At 34.6% G+C, this 24,223-nt stretch overlaps 2 protein-coding genes across 2 annotated transcripts; both read left to right on the forward strand.

The window, feature by feature from the left end:
* Positions 1-10,959: 10,959 nt before the first annotated feature.
* On the forward strand, positions 10,960-16,488 carry LOC105330236 (testis-expressed protein 264 homolog). The gene is made up of 4 exons (XM_011431842.4): positions 10,960-11,259; positions 12,119-12,340; positions 12,762-12,939; positions 14,241-16,488. Exons 1-4 carry the CDS (start codon positions 10,999-11,001, stop codon positions 14,609-14,611), a joined length of 1,032 nt encoding a protein of 343 aa, XP_011430144.3. The 5' UTR covers positions 10,960-10,998; the 3' UTR covers positions 14,612-16,488.
* A 349-nt stretch (positions 16,489-16,837) lies between these two features.
* Positions 16,838-24,033, forward strand: LOC105330238 (uncharacterized). Its single transcript, XM_034448527.2, has 2 exons — positions 16,838-16,993; positions 20,323-24,033. The coding sequence occupies exon 2, from the start codon at positions 21,456-21,458 to the stop codon at positions 23,061-23,063; it is 1,608 nt and encodes a 535-aa protein (XP_034304418.2). The 5' UTR covers positions 16,838-16,993; positions 20,323-21,455; the 3' UTR covers positions 23,064-24,033.
* The last annotated feature ends 190 nt before the right edge of the window (positions 24,034-24,223 follow it).

The raw sequence follows: 24,223 nt of genomic DNA on the forward strand, positions 1-24,223 counted from the left end.
TCCTCTGGAAATGCGTTATATTGTAGCTTTAAGAGCCACCAATTGTGTATCAACCAAAAATCGGTAGATCAATCAAACAATTCATCAATTGGACGTCTATTGATTCGAACATGCAAATCAATGGTCGCAATTAATTTGAAGATGGTAGTGGCGCAAATTTTATACTAAATGTATGAAGCCATATGCATAATAACTTAAAGAGCAACAATTGCCATCATTTGAAATCTTTGAAACTGGATATGGTAAAATACGCAGGCTAAACATTCATGGACATGTTACATGCATTGCATTGAGGAGAACTCCAATCAGCTCACGTTAATTTGATACTGCTGTGTGTCGGGGCGCTCTATTCAACAATATCAAAGATAAAAGTATCAATTTCTTGCAAAAGATATTAACATGACATCAGTGTTGCAGACCCGTTCAGAAACATACACTCACTTCTCTCGTGGATTTCAAAATCTTTTTTTTTTACGATAGAAGGGAAAAACGCTATCGAGATCGGATTTCTGTATGAAATTTTACATAAATACAGAGGTTAACAAGATTTTAGTGCATATAATTAAAAAGTCGAATTTTACGGACAGAACGAACTTTTTACCCCTTTTGTCTTGACAACCTTCTGAGATGGAATACTCAAGGTTATTTTCAAGGTTATTCGCCTGTCGTCTGCGTCTCTGGGTACATTCACCCCACACAGAGAGGCATTAGCACACTAAGATACGTGAACTATAAAGTAGTGTGCATGGGTACTGATGTGTGTGTACAATACAGTGGCGTCGGAAGCAAATTGAAGGTGGGGGGGGGGGTGGGGGCTAGACCTATTAAAAACCTTGACAAGCAAAAAATTTAAAAAAAAATTAAAAAAAAAAATTGGTAATGGTTATGTATAACTTTGCATAAATAGTTGAGGGGGAGGGGCTAAGCCTCTTAGCCCCCACCCCCCCCCCCCCCCCCCCCGGTTCCGAATCCTATACTGCCAAAATGCTATGAACGTAAAGATATTAAATTAATAATTGTTGTGATTTAAAAGGAGCTTACAGGATTCGTTCGAATCGTAGATATCGTATAAACCAAAAAAAGAAGCGATAATTTGCTCGCTCTCTCTCTCTCTCTCTCTCTCTCTCTCTCTCTCTCTCTCTCTCTCTCTCTCTCTCTCTCTCTCTCTCTCTCTCTCTCTCTCTCTCTCTCTCTCTCTCTCTTACAATATACTCATCGAAACACGCTATCTGGAAGGGATAAGAAATAACCTTGAAAACAACGGGTGGTCGGTTGTACGATTGAGTTAATACTTCGGTATTTAAAGTATTTTTGACATTTTTCCGAGAAAAAAAAATCCTCTTTAATCTGTTTAATCTTTAAGAGGACACTGGTTGGTTCTAAGAAAAAGAAAAGTTCGTCGTAGACTGTTTAAAATCTAAAGTGATGAGCCTTATGAGCAAATGTCACTGCCAAGTAATTTCATCCATTACAACTATAAATAATATAAAAACCCTATAAATAAGTGGGAACATTTCACTGAGGGAAGCGTTTCGTGGTTTTCGATATTCGTCATGTCGAAGCTCGTTATATCGATGCTCGGGATAATCGTGGTATACGACTTAAATATCGAAATACCAAAGTTTACATCGTCATATCGAGGCTCGATATACAATGTATCGATGTTCGGGATAATCGTGGTTTACGACTTATCAAGTTTTAAAATATCAAAGTTTACATGTACACATATAGTGTTAATATGTGCATATGTAATCATGCAACATTTTGATCCACAGTCTATGAATTCTCTTTATATATCAGACAAGCCATACAACCATGAAAAATTGCGTCTTTCCATCTTTGATCATGTCGTGTTTACAAACCATACTTGGAGAGAGACTGCATTGTACATGTACAACTAATTGTAGAAAATCGTTACCTTTTAGATTAAGATAATTGAGTTAAGCCCGAAAACAAATATACGGCTTGAAATCTATTTACATGGTTGTGAATATCAGAATCATTCCTTGCAAACCATTTATGTATATAAAAAAAAATACACTAGACCTCCGTTTCGCCCAAAAGAAATAAAGACCCTTTTTGATGTTTTCAGTTAAATATGTAGGTGAGGTATTTTGTATCTAGACACTAGCCTTCACATAGCAGTTGTTTATGTTTGCTGGTTACATTATTAATTTAATAAAATATGACTTAGGGCCATGGAAGCGAACGAGCGGACATAAATCGAGTTGTCGTTTTTCTGGTCACTGACTCAGGAGACAGAACCAAGATCGTTGTTGTTTGTATATATACAAGGGGGAAAATGCACTCAGTGAGAGCAGGGACCCGAGAATCTCTTGATCTCTTGTACATACATGCAGTGGGAATTAGTATTAAGAAATCGGACATTGTCACTTAATTTCTAGAATTAAATGTTTGAAGAAGAAAAAAAAACACAGTGCAATAGCGACATTGGCTGTGTTTTGATATAATCAAACAAAAATAATCCAACAACAACAATAATCCAACAACAACAACCAAAACTAAGAGGAAATAAGGGTTAAAAAAATCAATTGAAAACAATATTTGTAAAAATCTGTGACAATTGTGGGTAAGGGTAATGATACCCCCCTCCCCCTCCCCCCTCTCGCTCTCTCTCTCTATTTCTCTCTCTCTCTCTCTCTCTCTCCAAAATGAAAAAAAAAACAACAAAAATCTTTTTTAAACAAGTTTATTGTTATGAGATAAAAGAACCTTGTCTTTCAGTTATCGCTGCATAATCTAGATCTGAGGGACTCGGGGCAGCCAAGTGGAGATGTACCATGTTCACGGATGATGGGTCCGGCTAAATACACGAACGAACAATCACAACAAAGATAAAACATCGGTGTTTAAAAAAAAAAAAAAAAAAGAGATATGTGCCAACTGTGATTAACTGAGCGATTTTCCTTACGTATCATTAAGCCCTTGATCTATGACAGTTAAAATGTAGAGGGGAAAGAAAACGAAATCACTTTGTTCCTCTTTTTATTTTATTTTAGTTCAGAAGACTAACCAAAAAACCCTAAATGATTAAAAAATGTACAAATAGATATAGATAATTTTTACAAAAATTATCTATAATACTACATCAGACAAACTCATAAAAAAATTATCTTTAATGTGTGTATATCATCTTGAAATGAAATGATTTGAAAAAAACTGCAATGACAGTCACATATTGAGATAAAGAAAATAAAACGAACATTAACCTTTCTGAAAACACATTCTTAATGGATTCTGTTGTCTGCATGGCGTCTCAAGATTCTTATTTCAATGAATCTTCTCCTTAAAAATGTGAAAATCTTTTTATCTGACAGTTTATTAATGACGGTGAAAAATAAAAGAAATCTTCGCTAACCCCCTTTTTTGGAATATTATATGCTATGGTGTGGCTGAAAATTTGTCGTAGCTTTTTAATGTTGAAGTTAAGAAATGCATGTGTTTTATATTAGTTTACAAAAGGCTCGGTTAAATTTGTCATCTATGAATCAATCAGGGATTGTTAGCTTATTGATTATGCTTTTTTTTGCATGATCTAATACTTGGGTTGGAAGGTATACCAAAATAGTTCCTCTTTACGCGGGTACATGTCATTATATAAATAGTGCCTGTTTGGGAGGGTAACAGTTGAAATTGACACCCCGAGAAAACCATTGTCAACCGACGCGAAGCGGAGGTTGGCAATGGTTTTCGAGGGGTGTCAATTTCAACTGTTATCCTCCCAAACAGGCACTATTTATTTTGTTAAACTGAATGTCTTAATTTTTAAGAAAATTTTACTGCTTTTATATAGGAATAACGTGAATTCTACAGCGAACTGTACGCGCATAATTTTCGCGCATGTAACAATTTTTAATGTTACCCGTTGCTAAGTGCGTTGCTAACGCTGAGGGTGATAGAAAGGATTATGAACTGCGTCTTAACTAATCAGATTTCAGTATTTAACATGAAAGTATAACAAAAGAAGATATCAGGCCAGATGTATCGAAATTTCAAGATTTGCGAGTCCCTCTTTGACAGATGACAGATTTTAGCGACTTCTGAAAATGACGGAGTTGTAGTATAAGCATACATGTATATGTACTTGTTTATACACGTAGAGTTATACGCGTACCCCTAAAAATACCCTTAATAAGATTCACATAATGGTCTCAGCGCAAACCCATTAATCTCGTCCATTCCTTATTACAAAAGCTATAGATTATCCCGCGAAGTGTCATGTAAGAAGAGAAAACAATAAGGTCATCTATATACATGTATTCCTCTTTCTCTCCGGCGTGCTGGCCCAGGCTTTAAATTTTAATTTTCTACAAACAGACGGGGACACTTTCCGGCCGTCTCCGGTCTACCCGACCGTGAATGGTTTTGTTTTCTTTGAGGGGTAGTGTTGGTTGACTTGAATATCTCCAGGACCCACATCGTTAACAACAGCATTCCAGAGACCTGGTGTATCAAGATCATTTTTTAAATAAATTTTTCACACCCACGTGTTTTTATTTTTCGTGCCAGCGTTCCACTCTCGCTATTTTCTTCAGGGCACCTGCTTTAATTCTTCATTAAATAACCTTTTTTTACAGTCATAATCTACATGTAACTGTTAGCTATGTTAATTATACTGTTGACCTGGCTAGAGTCACCCACATGACCGGGTCAAATTGTTGTAGGGTTAATTTGTTTTGGTGCCATTACGCCTTCAACCCAAAACTTTGTGTGAACAAAATATGAAAATTAATTTCCATTTATTTTTTAACATTCGAACTTTTTTTCTCAGATTACAATTGAGAACGCTCTTATGCAACTGTACGTAACACAGTCAGGACTGTATCTTCCAGTCATCTTATTTTTTCATTTCACTCAAACCCGAAATTTTTGAAAAGACTGTATCCTTTTACACTTTAAGCGTGCATAGGTGGAGTTTTCTTAGAAGAGTGGGGAGGGCCAAAAATAATTGGTGGGGTGGAGCTCCGTGTTCCTCTACAATATCCCTTGAACCCCTGTTCCCAAAAAAAAATTAAAATCACGGGTCGCAGCAATTTTAAAAAAAAAAGGGGGGGATGTGTTTTAATATTATTAACACCATCATAGAATTTTAAAAGTCCTATCTTGCACTAGAAAATATATTCTGTCATGTCCTTTGCTGATTTATAAAATCTGTGTCCTTGGACATGTGGACTAATATGACATTGCGTTTGGCTTGGGTATTTTCGTGGTGTAACAATATCTGCTAGAATGGAAATCTCTTAAAATAAATGTTTACTGAAACATTACACAAAGAAGCTTACCAAAAAATCTGGATTCTGGCGGCAGTGTAATATAAACCTTTAAAGCAGACCTCTGAATTCAATATAAGAATTTAGTTTTAAAAGAGCCAAACTCCATTAGAAAACGATATTGGTGTTACCAAATGAACGCGCAAAAAATATACAATTATTTCATCCTTTGAAAATTGCTCCACTGAAAATATTTAAAATATTTACACCTCTACATGATATTTATTTTACCGAAACACAAGAGATGTCAAACCTGTTTTTAAATGATATCGCTCAGAGTAACAAAAAGGGGAAATTACATCTGACCCGAAATGCTGAAATTAAAGTTTCGGAGTAATGTATTTATATGTGCCAGTCTATGGCACGATTCTATTGATGGAAATCCGTTTCAAAAAGGAAAAATCACGTAACATTAAACTGAAACTGATGGCTCAATTCCTTGAAACACACATTTCCCCGCAACAAATATACAGGCACAATAGCTGGAAAAATTAGGTCAATTGTGCCAGAGCAACTGGCATATCGACTGATGCGTTTGGATCATTGGTGTAAATTATGTTGATTTCAAATTGATTTCAATATCGATATCCTCAATTCTACAATGTACATGTAGGTATGAGTCTATTTCATCGTGTATGTACATATTAAATCTAAATAGCATGATTTTAACACCATTATCTTCTTCTTCTTCTTCTTCTTCTTCTTCTTCTCTAGCCAAGACTTTAAAAAGTTTACGATCCACTCAGCTTCTCAACAACAATAGAAGCAGAGTGGACCGTAAACCCTGGATGGCAAAGATGCTTCTTCTTCTTCTTCTTCTTCTGTTGTTGTTGTACATATTGCATCTTTTTTTGCATGGTTTTTCCATTCACAAACCACTTAAAATATTTCTCCATCATGCAGAACAACATTGCCTGCTTTTTTATTTCTTTTCAAATCGCTTAATTAAACAGCTATTATGCATGTTTACTTTAATAATCAAAACGTCTTTCGGTAAATTTGTCACAACTTTCTTGCTCACGGTTTGAACCGAAATTGTCGAGATATATTCGTGCAGATGCACTAATGCATCATGTTGACTAGCGAGCACAACAGGTGTGCGGTGCTGGAGTAATGTGCTATGGTAAATAAAACACCTACATTAATATACGTGTCATGGCATATCATCTTAAATATTCCTGTCCTTATTTGATATTAAGCTGGACCATCCGAGGTTTAATGCGAGTCCCCAGGGGAAAAGTTAAGAACTGTCACATCGTCCACAGGGGAAAAGTTCATCGGAAGGACCAGACTTATTTCATTACTAAATATAATGGAGGGACAAAATATGTATATACGAATGATTTAAGGAGAAAGGATAGCACCTGTACCTAAATCATCTTAATTTGTCTAGATCTTTTTTTGTACACGTATACATTGACCGGAACTATTATATACTTATGATTTCACACAGTGAATGCTGGGCTCAGTATTATATTAATATCTTTCACTCTGAAACCAAATTGAATTTCAAATTTATTTGATAATGAGTGCTGTTTTTCTTAATCAATAACAAAAGGAAATTCATTTGATAATTTTGAATTGATAATCTAATAAAAATCTTCTTTTTAAAACTTTGAAAAAAAAATTATATTTGAAAAGCGTGATTATTAAATCGGGCAACAACAAAAAGCGCATTTATGTATTTGATTGATTGCGCCTCACTCACAACTCCCCCATTGTAAAGAACGCAAAAATAAGGGTTTTTTTATAGTTCTAATAATATTGGACAAATTCCTGTGTAAGAAACTGCGTATGCAAAGAAGCGAAAAGTTAGTGTGTCAATTTTCTTTGTTAAACATGTAGCTTTCAACCAAATGAATTTTTTATAATGATATATAACAATCTTAATTAATGCGTGCCTATATGACGACAACAACAATCGATCATAATTTCGCCCATCCCCAGGCCATTCATATAATATTGCAAATATACTCGGAATTTTTAAGAAAATTCTTTTAAGGTTTCGTATTACGCAAAGTTACATTTTGAATTTCGGGTAAATACATCAGAATCAACCACCTATTATACCCATACATATATAACTTAAAATTGCAGGTGCACTGTATCAGCAAATTTTAAAAATCTAACGGGTGGTCTAACAGATATGCATATCATTGAATGCGCTTAAAAATAATGTAGGAAAAAGTGATTTTGTTAAAGTTTTGTCCGCTCAATCTAATTCTTATATAATTCAGACACGCAAAGTATTAACGCCTGGAAAAGTATGCATAATATGTGAGGGTAATTGACGATTTCATTTATTTTTTGGGGGAGCTTTAAAACATTTATTGATAACCATCGATCGTGAGCAGTCAAATTCTCTAGATAGCTCGAACTCTCGTAGTTTTAGAACAATCTTTTTAGGTCGGCAGTTTAACTTTTGAGAAGGAAGTATTTTGCGACAGTTGCATGGATTTACATGTAATCTACAAGATCTGAGATATTTTTTTTTTCGCAGGAAAATTTTCAAGGTTAAAAAAGAACAACATTTATTCCAAATATGTCGCCAATGTGATTTTAAGATTGAAAAACAACAAATTAAACAGTCATTTTAAATACTACCCACTAAGAAATGGGGGGTAAAACAACTTAAAGCTATTTTATAGGCACCATACTTAAAGGGTAGTTAAATGTGTCGATTAAAAATTTGAATCTAAAATTATATAATTTATTTATGTGTTAAATAGATAATTTTTTTCTTCTTCTTTTAAATTCAAAGAAAAAATGTCATTACGGTTAAAATGTTTTAAAATTTGTGGTATAAGGTTTTGGCAAATATCAGCTTGCAATTATTGCATGCACTTAAAATAAGATGTATCTTGCTGAGTATGGGCCATATATACTATAGGTCTAATGGGTGCGGATAGAGATTACCTTGATGTGTGGAGACACGAGTGTATTTATATGTCCAATAGCTACTCCCCTCCTAGACTGCCAAATTCTACCTGTAATTATATCGTCTTACCTGTCCAAAAAAATTAATTGGGTCGCTGTGTGTCACCCCCCCGCTCTTGTTTATGTCATATGGACTGTATTGCAGCCGCTCGAGGGAAATACATTGGTGGCATCATTAATTCATTTGTTTATTACTCTGCATTCATAGAAGTATACTAATCCACAGATATAGCTTAACGTGGCAGATTAATTAAAAAAAATAACTCCAAAAATTGTCACTCGTAATTAAGAGGGTTTGATAGTCGTGGCCTTTTTTCAGACTTTATTGATCTCCTATAGAAGAGCTCTATAGAAAAATATAGAAAAATACCCAAAATTCAAAGGTAAAATCTATGGATTTTTTGTTTACTAAATGATAGTTTAAAGCTAAACAAATCATATCTTGAAACTTTAACTAGATCTGATGGTTAATTTATTGAACATCCAGCCTCCTTAAGATTCGAGTTTTCTCTAACTACTGCATGTCAGCTGATGAAATTTCCCGCTCATGCCTGCATATGCTAGTAACAAAATTAACTGAATTCGTGTGTGTCTCGCTTAATTCCATCATTCAAATCAAATCTATTTTTTTTTATTGACTCCATAAGTTTCAACTGTTTTAAATCAGGATGAAAGTGGATTTGTTATATGCAGGCTGATACCCTAAACGATAGACGGGTCGATTCCTTCTTAATATAACTACACTCATTCGATACTTCAGAGAGAGAGAGAGAGAGAGAGAGAGAGAGAGAGAGAGAGAGAGAGAGAGAGAGAGAGAGAGGGGGGGGGGGGCTATGGGTTATTTTACTTAATTTGAACAAACAAATTCAATGATGTTTTGACGAAATTTATGATTTTAAAGCTCTCTAATTTTCTGTTATGCTTAAAACCTTCCGTTGTGCAAGATGATATGTACACATATTTTTGCTTTCAAACATTAATACGGATGAAGTTGGACCATATTGAAACCCAAATGTATGAAGTACTAAATGTCTTTCATTTACTAGATCTTGGCTTTAATTATATTGCAATACGATGTATACGTATTTTACACAGTCATATACACGTACATGTAATAATTAAGAATCGATATATAATAAAAGATCGCCACAGTTTAGATAAACATTTCCATGAATTACCCAAAATATATTTGGCACAGAATTAAAAGATACAAGGGGAATAACTTCCATTATAAATTTAGCCTGTAAGACTTAGTTTTCCTTTTTTGAATTTGAACTCCTAAACTTTATCATAATCAAGAAGATCAATATTCTTAAAATGTTCAAGTCAGACGCGCCTGTCATAGGCGATGTCCATCTAATTAAAGCAATATGAGCTGATTTTTTTAGAATTTTATTTTGCTGCAAAAACATGCTAGTATGCTAAGTTTGCATGTAACTTAAACTTTTACGATAAAAAAGAATTGAAAAAATCATTAATTTATGACAGAAGAAAGACTTCTCTTCTAAAGAATATATAGCAATTTAATTTTTGTACAGGACGACAATAATTCAAACTTGCTTCAATTAAGGTTTTTAATCGGCTTTTCCCACAAAAATAAGGCTAACAGAAATATATAAAAAAAAAAAAAAAAAAAAAACATGATATTTTTTGTCATTTTAGTAGAAAATAACGTTTTCGTTAAAAAAAAATTCAGCATGAAAATTGCAGCTCATATTGCTTTAAACCAGTGTATTGAAAAGTTTTCCTTTCACGGTATAGGAATGCTAATTATTTTTTAAACCATCTATTTAGATGGCGGCATTATAAAAACTATATAAAAAGATATTTTTATATAGTAGCAAAATTTAAATGTTTTTTTTTTCGTTCTAAAATGTATTCTGCAAAATTGCACCATCTGTTGCAATTTAATGGAAAGAAGTGCGTTTCAAAATAAATTTAGATAAAAATTAGCCTTGTAAATTTGATCATTTAAATTTGATGTTATTTTTGCTCAATATGTTTATTTCACCATCGATCGGACACAAATTCACCATGCATCGGACAGTTTCCATTTGCATTTTCCCTGTTACATATAAGCTAATAGCAACGACTTTTCCTCCGACTGGCAAGCACTAAATTAACAATCCAGGTTTTATTATTTAGGTATTCTAAAACCAAAGCAATGTAAGTGCACCCCTCATTGACAATACCATTACCCTTTCACACATGCAGATGCATACATGAATGTCATAACTGTAAATTAAAGGATTTACATTGATTTAAATCTAAATTTCAAATTTATTTCAACCTCTGAATGTTTTGTTTTAACCAAATAAGAAAAAAAATCACTATTCTTATTCTCAACCGTGATTGTATGGTTGTTCGATGCTTTGTGAAAATTATTCGACGCATGATGAAATAGCTACACTTAGAACTGCATTGATTTTTTTTTCTTCTTTGTTTAATTCAATTTTGCTAATTTCCTTTCATAAAATAGGTTATGGGAAGACAATATTCATATTTTTCAAACTAGTTATTTTTTTTTAAATAAAAGTCCAATGATGTCCCCTATATGCGGTCTAAATTTTTACTATAGAGGTTTTCTGTACAAATAATATTCACAACTTTTGTAATGGTGGGGGTCAAAATGCTAGGCATACGAATCCACCTAGATCAAGATAAAAGAGAACCAGCACGTGGACCACTAGTTTATCTAGCTTTCGGAATATCTTGCAATTTTGCTATACTGTTGGACAACAGTCAAGAGATATTTCGAAAAACCAAAACAATGGCCGAGTTGCTCCTTCTCGCTGGTATCGGAGTTTTGTTTTTATGTCTGATATTCACTCTTCTGGCACTGCTGCTCTTATCTGGTCTATTCGAAACGATTGAAGTGAAGACGGGAAAGCCCCCACTAGGTGAAGTTGTCATCGCCTACAAGTTCTGTCGTGGGCCCTACAAGGAATGTGGCCCCGTATTCACGGAGGTGTGTGGCCTGACCCCACAGGGCCAGAAGACCGTGGGTATCTACTATGACGACCCCGAAGTGGTGAGATTCCTATTCTGTTTGTTACCACGACAGACACCTATGTTAAAAACACCGTTGAGCTGCATGCGAGTCATGTTCGTTTGTATGACGTCATTCTCATTTCATGATAAATAATTCATGGACAAGATAGGACAAAAAAACAACAGTAAATCTGATCAATTGCAACAACTGTGATAAGTTTAATTATCTTAATTCACTATTTACCTTTTTTATCAGCCATGGGTGCCTGATGCAGATACCTTTTCCATCTATAATAAATTATATAAATACAAGTAAATAGTAATATAATCAATTGTTTTTCTAAATTCATTAAAGCATTTGTAACAGACATCTTAATATATGAACTTCTCACAAATATTTGAGTAATTTTACAGCTAGTGAAGTCCGACAGTAAATTTACTAATACTAATTGAAAATGACAATACCATACTACTATTAGATGCATTACATAAAGTTTCCAGTTGTAATAAAAAAAAAATGAAACTTTCTGTACATCATGTTTAGTACTCAGACATGCAGTTAGATGACTGCTTAAACTTTTTATGCAGAATATTTCTTGTTTATCATGTTTATGTTTGTATACTGCTAATCAAATTAATAAAAAATATCATTTGCAAAAAAATTGATGGCTTTTACAGCAAGCATGTGCAAGGTATCATAAACCCACAGGATATAAAAAGAAATAAATTTCTTTGGATTCATTGTTTAAATATATCATATACACTGCACATTTAGAAAAATGTTTGATTGTTTTCAAGACAAGTTAAAATTTATGGGTTATATGATATTCAAATTATTATCTATCAAATGTGTTTTATATGGTTTTATGTTTTATGTTTCAATTGAAATTATTATCTAGGTGGAGTCACACAAGTTGCGGTATGTCGTGGGTGCCATTCTATCAGAGGACGGTTCAGAAATTGACGAACTTGTTCAACATAAACTCGTGCAATGTGGGTATAAAGTTGCCAAGCTACCTTCGGTGACCTATGCTGTGAACACAACTTTCCCATACAGGAGCGCACTGTCCATTCTTATAGCCGTCTGGAGAGTATATCCCAGAATGCACAACTATGTAAAGGTTAGATTAACACTTTAAACTCATGGTTTTTTTAAAGAATAAACATTGCTTTAATTAAAGCAAATTGTCAAATATTAGAGTACCCGGTATTGCCGAGGCAAAAAACTATCCACTATGACAGGGGATGGGTAATCGCCTCATGTTTTTTTAAATCATATGGAAGGTTTTATGAAATCTTTGTAAATCATAGGGCGAGTACATCAAATATGATTACATGTATATTTATGAATTCAAAAATGAATGAATTTATGAAAATGAAAATTAAAAGACATGCTTAGATATGAAATTTAAAAGGATTTTCATGAACCTAACAGAGTACTAAACATAATCATTCAAAGTACATGTATCCATATTTCATACTAGTGGTAATGTTTAGGGCAGATATACGTATTTTTCTTAAATGTGCTTTGAAATTTTGTAGGAGCATAAACTGTGTGCCCACCCTTACATGGAGGTGTACGATGGGGGTTCCATTTACTTCATGGCGCCCCTGGCCCGCCAGAACGAGTTCTACGTCCCCGAGGTCCAGGAGGAGGAGGAGAGGGCCGACGAAGGAGATGATGAGGACGACGACAGCTCCGTCGATGATAGTGTGTCAGGTAAAGTAAAAGGTCACTCATTACTGTAGATTCCTAATAAAACGCGAGGAATTAATATCCGCGTAAAATCGCAAGAAGAACATCTAGCAGATTTTAAAATCTTTCTTTTGTTTTTTCCTACACGTCAACTAAATGAAACTTTAAAATAAAAATTTGGCATTTGCAATTTCATATTCCCCTGATTTGATGCAAAACACTTGAATCGCGCAATTAAGAACTCGCTTAAAATAAGGAATCTACATTAGAGTGATAGGGTTTTGTTTCAAATGTTATAGACTTGCTCTAGTCTCTTTATTAATTGTTTTTAACTTTGTTTGTTTTTTTTATTTTTCATGCAAAGAACTATAATTTGATATGATAAGGGCCTAAAATGGCCCCATGAAATGAAGAAAATATTTTAATCATGCAAATAAGTTTTCTTTGTACATGTGAAGTTTTCATATAATTTTTATTCTGATCCAAATGCCCTCAATTTTCAAAACTATGTGAAAAACAGTAAACATGCAAAAAGCAATTCAATTTAGTCTTTAATCTTGAACATGAAAACTATGATGTAGGGATGAACCTTCAAGAGCTTCAGTGGAAGAAAAAACATAGTGCTTGGGTTTATTTTTATCAAGGTTGATATTCTTAATTTAAATGATGTGAAGGCAGTTCAAGGCAACTTGCATAAACAGTCAATGTTCAAGAAAGTATGGATTATTTAATGTTGAGATTATACTGACGTTTTGATCCCACTGACAGCTTTTTCATAAATGGTGCCCTGAATAATCTGATTTGAAAATAAACCCTTGTTGTGTTAAGGAGGACGACTAAGGTAAAGACGAAAGAGTTCATATATTGTGACATGAGGTTCTTAGCCTGGTTGGCAAATTTGAGTTTCCTCCCTTATTGCAGTACATGAATATAGTTAATACACATTCAGATTTCTCAAAGCTTTGTAGGAATACCCAAACAGTGCATATTCTTTTCACTGAGTAAATTTGAAATCCATTTGACCATTTCTTTGGTTCAGCATAATTTTCTTTAAGAGTGCACCAACAATTACTTGTTTATATGTAGTTTAAGCAGCTTTTATATATAAACTCTTATATGAAATATATGAAATATAACCTACTGGTAGTTTTAATTAATTTCTTTTCAAACTTCATGACCTCTTTTTCACATAAAAACTTAAGCAAAAAAAGTTATATGAAGACGACTTGTCTACTCTAAACAGCTACGTAATATATGAATCTTGTCACTGATGATAAATTAATACATGTAATAGTAAAACAATGCTTCTATTTTATCCCACACAGCATCCAGGGAGACCAGTTACAGCCGCAGTGTTATGGATGGAGACATGCCGATTTCTGACAGTGAAAGTGAGGCTGAGGAGGAAGGGGAGACAACTTGCACTGTCCCAGAGATTGAATGTCCCAGTGAAGAGCTCTTGAAGGGGGAGTTAACTCCACGTGAACTTTTAGAGGACAAAGATCGAGATCAGAGTACCCCAGACACTTGTGAGCCTCCCGTGTTCCAGGACTCGGGGTTCAGCTCCGAACTGACCCCTACCCCACAGATGAGTCCCCTGAAGGCCGAGGAGGGGGGCAAGGCTTCCGATGGAAATGACTCTGGCTCATCCTTCGAGGAAATCTCAATGGAGAACATTCCCAAGACGATATCCTAATGAAGAATCGAGTGATCAAAAAAATTAAATCCTGATGATTTAGTTGTAGCAAGTTTATTTATTTGCATAGTCAGGAATGATGTTATTGGTTAATGAGGTATTCAAAGTTTACAATTATGTTCTGATACACAATTGTATTCAACAGTACGTATTAAATTATTTTTCTATGATTTATGGTTATTATGATTATTATAATATGTATATTTATGGCACATGTACATGTATGTCTACTTATCTATTGTGAAAAACTTTATGTGATTATTTTGATGGAACAGTTATTGTAGAGCAATATGAATATGAGAAAGATTTTACATGTTTTTGGGTCTGCCTTAAATTTACATGTGCTAAGGATTTCTTAGTGATTGCAGATTACAAATTATTAAATATGAGGGCTTTTTTTTATTTCCATATCAAAGTGCTCATTGAAAGGCACCTGCACAATATTGATTTTTAACAGCTATTATTAAAAGTGCTTTGAATTATTTTTGTCATTTCAGTAGCTTTGTTGTTCTTAAACATATTATACTTATGATAGACAAGAAAATTACCATTCCAATTTTTGAAGCCTTTAGGGTTTTCCCCTTTCATTTTTCTCTATTTCATATGCATGTACACAGATTTCAAACATGTTGAAGGGGGAAAACTTAAGTGGAATAGTTTTTATTTACAACTTGAAGTTTCAGGTTCATTTGTGTCAGGTTTGTGATTATTTGGGGTTTTTATTTCCTACTATAAATAAAATATCTGATCTGATCTGCCATATGTTATGAAAAAGCCTGTTGTGAGTCATTACAAGTATTAAGTCCCTTCCCCCCCCCCCCCCCCCAAAAAAAAAAGTGGCTTTAATATTGGATTCATTTACTGAACAAATACTCTTTCATGAGGAAAAGATTTCAGACCAGATTTTTTTGTGTATTCACTTTTCATAACCTTAATCTGTGGGGAGATTATAAAGTAGTGTATCTGTAACTTTCTTTGACTTCTTAATCCTGATAATCCTTTATCCATTCTGAAATACACAATATGTCTGTGGTAATCCAAAAAGGCATTATCCTTAAATTGCCTAATATATTTCAAATCTCTGACAAGAAGGTTGATACAGATAAGGACCTGTAATGAATAATAATGGAATGATTAAACCATGGTTAATGTAAAATAATGTAAAAAAAAAAATAAACTCACAGTAGGTTAATTTTTTGTTGTTGAACTTTTCAATTTTGTATTTTTTTACATTGAGAGACCATGTTTGCAAATACACATGTATTGATATTCAGTAACAGAATAAATGGGAATCAAAATGCTCTTTTTAGGAATTCAGAAAAACATTTTCACATTTATCAGGATTTTTTTGTTTGGTGATGGGGGCAATTTTGCTAGAATTTTTGCTATAATTTTTTTTTCAAGATTGTGAACTTGCATTTAGATGGATATTTTGTCTCAGTTCTATTTACAGATACAAAGATTTAGTCAAAATGTTTTTTTTTTTCTAAGACTTTTTTTTCTCACAAACCAAGTGCTTCATTACACTATTTATATAATGTTTACAAACAAAGTTTTGCATTTGATTAGGGCAATTTTTCACATATAGTTATCATTTTTTCATTTATAGATCTTTATTAAAGAATTGTTATATGTGTTGAATACCCTAGACCAGAGAGACCCCGGATGTAAGATATTGTACACAGTTATTGTGTGTTTTATTTTGTTGTGAAACTACATAATGAATACCAGAGTCACATTGCTAATTCAAAGGAGCTAGCTTTACCTGTGTTGAAAACTGATTGTATTGTATGTATAAACTGTTGAACAAATCTTTATCATTTTGAATACATGCAGTAATAATTGTCTGAAATTAAAATATGCATGTAACAACATGATATTTACTGATTTATTCAGAGAGAGAGAGAGAGAGAGAGAGAGAGAGAGAGAGATTTTGATTACTTTTTTGGCACTGCCTCAGATGCACTGCTCAATGCAATCAAGATACAAACCTTTTTTTTTTAAAGCAAATGAATTGCATAAAAGATACGATAAGAATTAAACTCCATTCACATTTTTTATTGACTTTAATTGATAAGTAACTATTGGAAACAATCGGGTTCGATTCTATACACAAAGTTTAAAATGAGCCGGTGATGAAATTGAACTCGCGACTGGGCAAGATTAAAATCGGTTCTGTCATGTTTGCATTTAAAGGGTATTTAAAAAATTTCCGTTTTAAATTCGTTTATATTCCTAATTAGCGGTTTATTATGCGTTAAAGAGCCACCTGTTTGTTTTGACACGTTCTATAACGATAGGAATCGACGGAGATTGTAGATTTCATCAAACATCGGGTGCCACGCGAGGAAGTGAAACACACATCAAAAATTCTATTACAAGGTTAGTTGCAAAATTGCTTCTAATGAATATAATATATATTGCATGAACATTTTGAAGAATGTTGCAACAATTTCCTTTGCATTATTTCAAAGATGATTTCATAATTTTGCATTATGTAGGTGCTTTGGGGGGGGGGGGGTTGCTTTTTTTTGGGGGGGGGGGGGGTAAATTTTAGAGTGATAAGTTCAGTGCCTTGTAATTTCAAAGAACATCAATAAATCTTACGTGCATGTTCAATGACATTCAGTCTGCATGGGGCTTCGTGCACACTAGGAGATATTGCATTGCCTGTATGCTTTTTACGATATCCGTGTCAGAATTCTTTTCAATCTACCAGTTTAAATGCTTGAAGAAATGTAATATTTAATTTTCGAAAACCAGTCTTTCTAAATCTTTACTTCAACGTATGTTTGAAGTACTATAACAATTTCATTCAGTGGCAATTTCTTTTATGCTTTGCAACTTTATGTAGAGCAGAATTTGCGATTTGCATATCTCGATATCATTTTAATCGAAACAATTGAACCGTTTTCTAAACTAAGTTCTAATAACTTAATTGCAGACGTTGCACATTTCTGTTATTATATAGACCATGACGACAGTCATTCAATTAGAAGAGACTGTTAATTTTGAGCATTATCATTTGCCATTTTTATTGCAATAGTAAAAATACCTCAAGACATGGTCGAGTTTGATGAATAATTTTTTTTTGCGTTCAATTTGCAAAACTGCATTATTTATCTATACGGACCCAAATAAAACAAAGCTCCCAGCCATCCAATCTTGGATTTATTGCATCTTTGTTTGCATTGCAATATCGAGAGAGAGGTTTTGGAGTAGCGACTGTCTTCTTGCATAATTTATAATCTTTTTTAGCTTATTATCAAGGAAGTAGAAGTAGAGTTATCAATATCGGCAATACCTCATCACTAAGAAGGCATACTATAGGTAAAGATTGAATCGGCCTAACCTAGAAATACTTTGTGCAGTATTTGGAAGCCCTGTGGAATTTTCTTTTTAATCAATTCACATGCATTACATTTCTATCCTTTAAAATAGAAAAATAGAAAGTAGGCCGAATTTTAGATGTAAATGTACGTTTTCAACATTTTTACAATTTTTTTTTTAAGTCCTAAGGGTTAAAATATATGATGAAAATGTTAATGGTGTAGAAACTTATTTAACATACACAGAGAGAGAGAGAGAGAGAGAGAGAGAGAGAGAGAGAGAGAGAGAGAGAGAGAGAGAGAGAGAGAGAGAGAGAGAGAGAGAGAGAGAAGTATATGTTTGTTTTAAATATCATTTTAACTTAATTTTGAAATTTTAACCGACTTCTTTATAGCTATTTGGATCAAAAATAATAGTTTTAAAAGCATGCACGTCAAGGCCAAGTGTCTTTTTAACCCTTGGGTCTAAACCTTTGCAGAAATTTGCAGGAAATATTAATGCATGCATGCTTTGCATTTACAAACAATACTTATAAATTCATGGAAGAAACTACCCTTATATCCAATGACCCATACATCTCAAAATCATTAGGACAAGTTTGATGGCAGAGAAAAAGTAGGTTTATGACACGAAGCAATATAATTGGTATTGAAACAGATTTCAAAATATTTTGTTTCAAAATAGTTTCCATCCTTGGAAACACCAATGCATGGGGTATATTGTGTCATTTTCATCCTTTAAAGCACTGGTGGGTTTCCAAAATATTAATTTACCCGCGTGCATATACTAAAGAACCAAGCTCTTTCAAAAAAATGTCATTTCTATACGTGTGTATCGTTTTTCAAAAGCGTCAACTTGCAAAGTATAATTCGCAGCAGGGGTGTATAGGTGTTAAATTCTAGATCTTAATTTTTAAGAGTTTCTTAATGACGCCAGAAACGCCCAATTTTATTCAACCAATTTGTTTGACGTAGATACAAGATGACCTTTTTTTTTGGCATCATGCAGTTAACTTTTCTTCATATTTTTTTAAATGGTTGAAACCAATTGCAGCGAAACGACCGCGGAATGATTATCTCGTCGTATATATTGAAAATGTAAACTAGCCAAGTGTATATACATGTTTTTGATATTCAAACAGGTGGTAGGTGCCCTTACATTGTATTTCCAACATCATTATAATGTATGCCTAATCCTTTAAGTACATAAAACTTAGAATTAGGTCTTTTCACAAAAGATGTTATCAGCCTCGTTTCCATTCATCACTGTCACGCTTACGTTTTCCAATTTCAACCAAATAACGAAGGTTGACCCACTATATAGATTGTCCGTATATAATAAAGATCCTTCTTGAGTAACTGGTATTTTTTTCTTTATTGTCATATAAAACCTGATATTCTATTTTAAAACTATTTCAGATTTTTATCGAAGGGTATCTTCAGATCAGTACAAATGTTTTATTCTAAATGACGCATGGCTATCTAATCTTATTAATTTTGGCGAACTGCTATAACCGCCATTGTTTTTGAGACCACTAGGCCGCGATTGCCGTCCCCCGCATGCGATTGTGTATCGTTATTGACGTGTAAGATAAATTTTCAATCACCAATGTTTGTTTATAACTTAAAAATCTTCGCGACTGATCTCAAATATTTTCGCAATGTTCCTTATCTCTGAAATGACCACAACAGCATTTCTTTTTAAAAGTCTCTCTTTACGTTTACTCCCGGAAATTTAATTTCGGTCCGGGGAAAATTTTCTGGAGTATTGGTCTTGTTTTTATTTTGGATTAATTCGATAAGATGAATGAACTCGAATTATAAGATGAAAGCTATGGACATCAAAGTATATGATATCGAACCGTTGGATACATATATACCTATATCGGAAACGCGGAAATCCACTTGACACAGCGAAGGAAAATATTTCAACAATGCCTTGGGTATAATGTTCTGATTTAATTCGCAATTGATCTTAACAATGCAACCAACAATTTTAATTATTCATGGAGTTTTGGTGTCTTAATGTTAATCTTCTTAAATCGCAAAACCAACATGCAAAATTTTGGTTTCAAATTTTCTCATCTCGAGCTCATAGTTCATTCTAGATCTATAGAACGTTCAGTTGGTCAAAAACACTTCACATAATAGGAAAAAAAACTCACACATTTGTGCTGCAAGATATTTCCCGCTTATGAATCTATCGACGAAGGAATTGGTCAAAAAGGACTTATGGCGTTTTTCAACTTGGGATTTGGAATTATCACAATAGCAATTGTGCAAAAAATATGGACCGTCTCTATGCCCTAGATCTATTATTCAATATCACAAAATAGGATGTAATTAAAAATTAATGTATGTATTTTTTTCTCTTTTCTTTAGGCAAAAACACGGATCGACCCATTGAAAAGACAGTTGTAACAATAGATTTAAAGTGCCAATACCTGCACTTTTTATTCCAAATAAAAAAAAAAATTCGATCGCACGGCAGAGACATTTAAATATGACAACATAGACGTTCCACCCTCGCTTAAATAGAGGAAAAAATGGATGTAGACTCATCCCAGTGATTTAATCTCTATCAATAATATGTACCTTTATATATGAATGTGTGTGTGTCTGCGTTCAAGATTAATTTGCGAGACGGGGAATATTCCATATCACAACGATAGACTTGCAGGTCCATGCAAGCACACAAGATTCGATCCCGTCGAGAGAGAAAACTTAATTACACAGGTAATACAAATCGAATCGGGCAGGTAAAAGAAGAGGAGGGATTTCGTCGTTTTTCTCATAGACGTACGGTTAGGACCGGTTTGTCCAACATAACTTAGCAGACCCCGGACTGTGTATTACGAGAGGGACAAAATATTGACGGAATTACGGGAATAATTAAATGGCCGTGGATTTAAATCTGAATGGAGCGAGTGTATGAAGAAATGGTCCTTCAAATCGATAGACAGCAGCGAAAGAAGGGATTGTTTTGTAGTTGTAAGGGCGTTCCAGTAGCGGGTGTCCAAGTTAATTGATCTATCGGCATTATAATTTGTGTTCTCCAAAAGGGATATACACACATTAAAAAACAGGATAATTCGGTGTAGGGTTAACACGATTTAACTTCTATAGTTCTTTTGGAGAATCGCCAACCTATCGATCTAAAACGCATGTCATTATAAACAGTACCTTGATAACCGTGAATTGGAATTTTTTTATATATACATTTGCTGACATCTGTCGTGTGTTTGGCATCGCGTGTACTCCGAGCACCAACTTCAAGAAGATTTCCAGGTTGGATAAGCTTTGAGGAGGGTGGAGACGTTGCGTATGACATTATTTTCTCTCATTTCTCACCTGGAATTTATTTACCTGTGTGAAAACAAGAATAAACGGTGTTGCGGTTGGAATTTCTATAAACGTGACGTGACGGGAGTCATTGAAGGTAAATTATGTAGAAAATTATATCAAACCCATTACAATTAATACCCAAGTGCAAAAAGGATCGAAAAAGAACAAAAATGGAAGAGGGAAAACCTTTCAAAAGTACATTACTATGGCAAGTGAGCTGCAATTCTCCAATTCACCCAGCTCCAGTTCGAACGATCGTCACGCGAGATCCGGAATATATATTACCGGAAGTAAGTGAAAACATTGAGGACAAGACCTTTTTCGCTTCCGAAACTCATCTTCCGGCACCCCGACATCTCAACTATCATTCCGACCCAGAGGAAAGTGACCATCTGGTCCCAGGTAGGATACTAAAGCTTGATCACTGCGACAGCCAAGTGACAGTGGAGCCTCACGTGATTCATGCGCGTGAGTACCGGATCGACAGCGGATACGACGACTCCAGTCATGTGTCCTCCGATGGGAGTCAGGAGATTGTGCCACATATGGACTACAGGTCGGATTCTCCGGACGATGAAGATCGGATGATCCGAGCGGAGCAGAACATTGTGAGGCGATGTAGTAGACGAGTGGAAGCTATTCACGTTGACGATCACTTGTCCCCGCGCACCGCAACGCACGTACACAAACAGTCGTCGTTCGACGAACACTTAAGTGATGTCCATCATGACCATGGTGACCATCATGGCTCAAAAGCAAAATTCACAAACGTTCAAGCACTCACTGCAATGGCGAGAAAACTATCTCGACCTATCCTCCGAAAAGACGATGACCCAGAAACGTCGTCGTTTGACGAGGCGTCGTGTGACATTTCCGAGTGGGCGAATGCGAGCGGATCCACTGATTCTCCGCGCAGTGACAATACATGTGAGTTCGATAGATATTCCGAAATCACGGTTGAAACACGGAAAGCGACCAAACCCACGGTGAAAGACCTTGACCTTTCTTACGAGAAAAATCGGTCAAGGTCAGTTACAACTAGGCAGGTTCTATCTCCATCTGTCCCCGCCCTCTCACCTAACCGAGACAAATTCACGTTTTCCAGGAGCATAAGTACTGCCTCTAGTCACTCCTCTTCATCGGATCCTTTAACACCAACATCCGTTATCGATCCGTGTTTTCGATGTAACAAACAAGTCTATCAGTTGGACAAAGTTGGCCCTGTAAGGCGGGTGTTATACCATAAACAATGTTTCCGTTGCGCTGATTGCAACACGTCGTTGAATTTGAAGAGTTTTTGTCAAAACGCAAACGATAAAAACGACAAGCAGATCTACTGCAAAAAACACCAACCGCAGCAGGAGAAATGTCACGTGGGAATTGAAGACCGGAACATCAACATTGCTCTGAACAACCCCAAACTGGATCGGATCAACACCAATATTCGCGGAACTGACGAAGATAAAGTAAAGGGGAAGAATCAGAGGCCGATCTATGTAAGAGGAGCAAGTATACCAAAACTGGACATTGTGTGTGGGAACCAGTACGGATTTAGTTACACTGGTGGACATCCGGTCGAACACGACGCTGGTTCTCAGCACCCGAAACCAATGCTAATCACAGGTCCGAGAGAAATGAGCTTGGAGGAAGTTGAGCCAAAACGGATGTGGTCCAGGTCTGCCATTAATGCTCCCAGCCTCGATTTGAGTGCCCCGATTTCCGGTAGAAGCACTCACCATTTTTACTCCTATGGAAGTTCAGCATTTAACCATTTATGATATTTTGTCGGCAAATTTTTCTTGCTCATTTAACGTTGTTTACCCCATGCTACGCTTCACTTATAATGTGTTCTGTTATTAAAGAAATTATATGCGCAAGATGTACTTAACATGTATTTTATGGGACCAAAGAACGTGTTGATGAGATTTACAACCAATGTATTCAGAACGTATTTAATATATACATATTCATATCTATTTTTATAATACCTTGACATAGGTATACATGTATTTTTTAAATTGCTTATAATTATAATAAGCCATTTAAGGTTATAATAATAATAGCATCTAAAGAATGTATGATATGGACACACTCCTGTATATACAATATATACTTTAAAAACCCATTTTTAACCATACTTTGGTCTGCTATGATGTGTGAGCTACAAATATTTATTATGGTTATTTTGTCTGAGCCTTTGCATGGGACACGTTTATTTTGCTCATTGCTAGTAACTCTTTGTCTCGAAATCAGATAACTTCCCAGGGCTGTTAAAGACATTCATTTTCTGTGTATACAACAGTACACATACTGCTTGCAATTGAATGTTTCGTAAAAGTCTATTGATTGCGCCATTTTGCAGAGTGAACTTATTTTACCTCAGCCTTTATCTTGTATTCCAATCTGTTTTGAGTGTCATGCAAAGTTGTGTTCATATTGCAGTTCAATGTGTGTACATGTATATTATATAGTTTTTGGAAACCAGTATATAAATGAACGTCTGAAGAGAAAGGCCAAAAATTATTTTTGCTATTTGCTAATTCTTTGCTTTGTATTAACCGTATGTTTTACGTTGATTTGAATGCTGTGATATTTGTCCCTGTAACAACAACCCAATCTTTATACACATGCCTCAAAATACAATAATTATAGCAAAACTAATATATCGTCCACTTTTATTACCTCTGTATAAATATGGCTATATATTTTTGAATATACATTTATTTTGATTAAAGCAAATACATTGTTTGACTATTTTTTTTATTTTGAAAAAATCTTTAGGAAAAAGGATTGACATACTTAGGGCAGTTCATTAGCGTAAGTACTTTGGTCAATTCATTTAGTCACTGATGATATACAATGCGTGCAATTCAATACGATTTTCGTCAACGTACTAGGGATACGGAGGGGGGGGGGGTCCATGCCATTCTAGGTGATC

The sequence above is a fragment of the Magallana gigas genome, chromosome 4 (genome assembly GCF_963853765.1).
Source record: "Magallana gigas chromosome 4, xbMagGiga1.1, whole genome shotgun sequence".
NCBI classification, from domain to species: domain Eukaryota; kingdom Metazoa; phylum Mollusca; class Bivalvia; order Ostreida; family Ostreidae; genus Magallana; species Magallana gigas.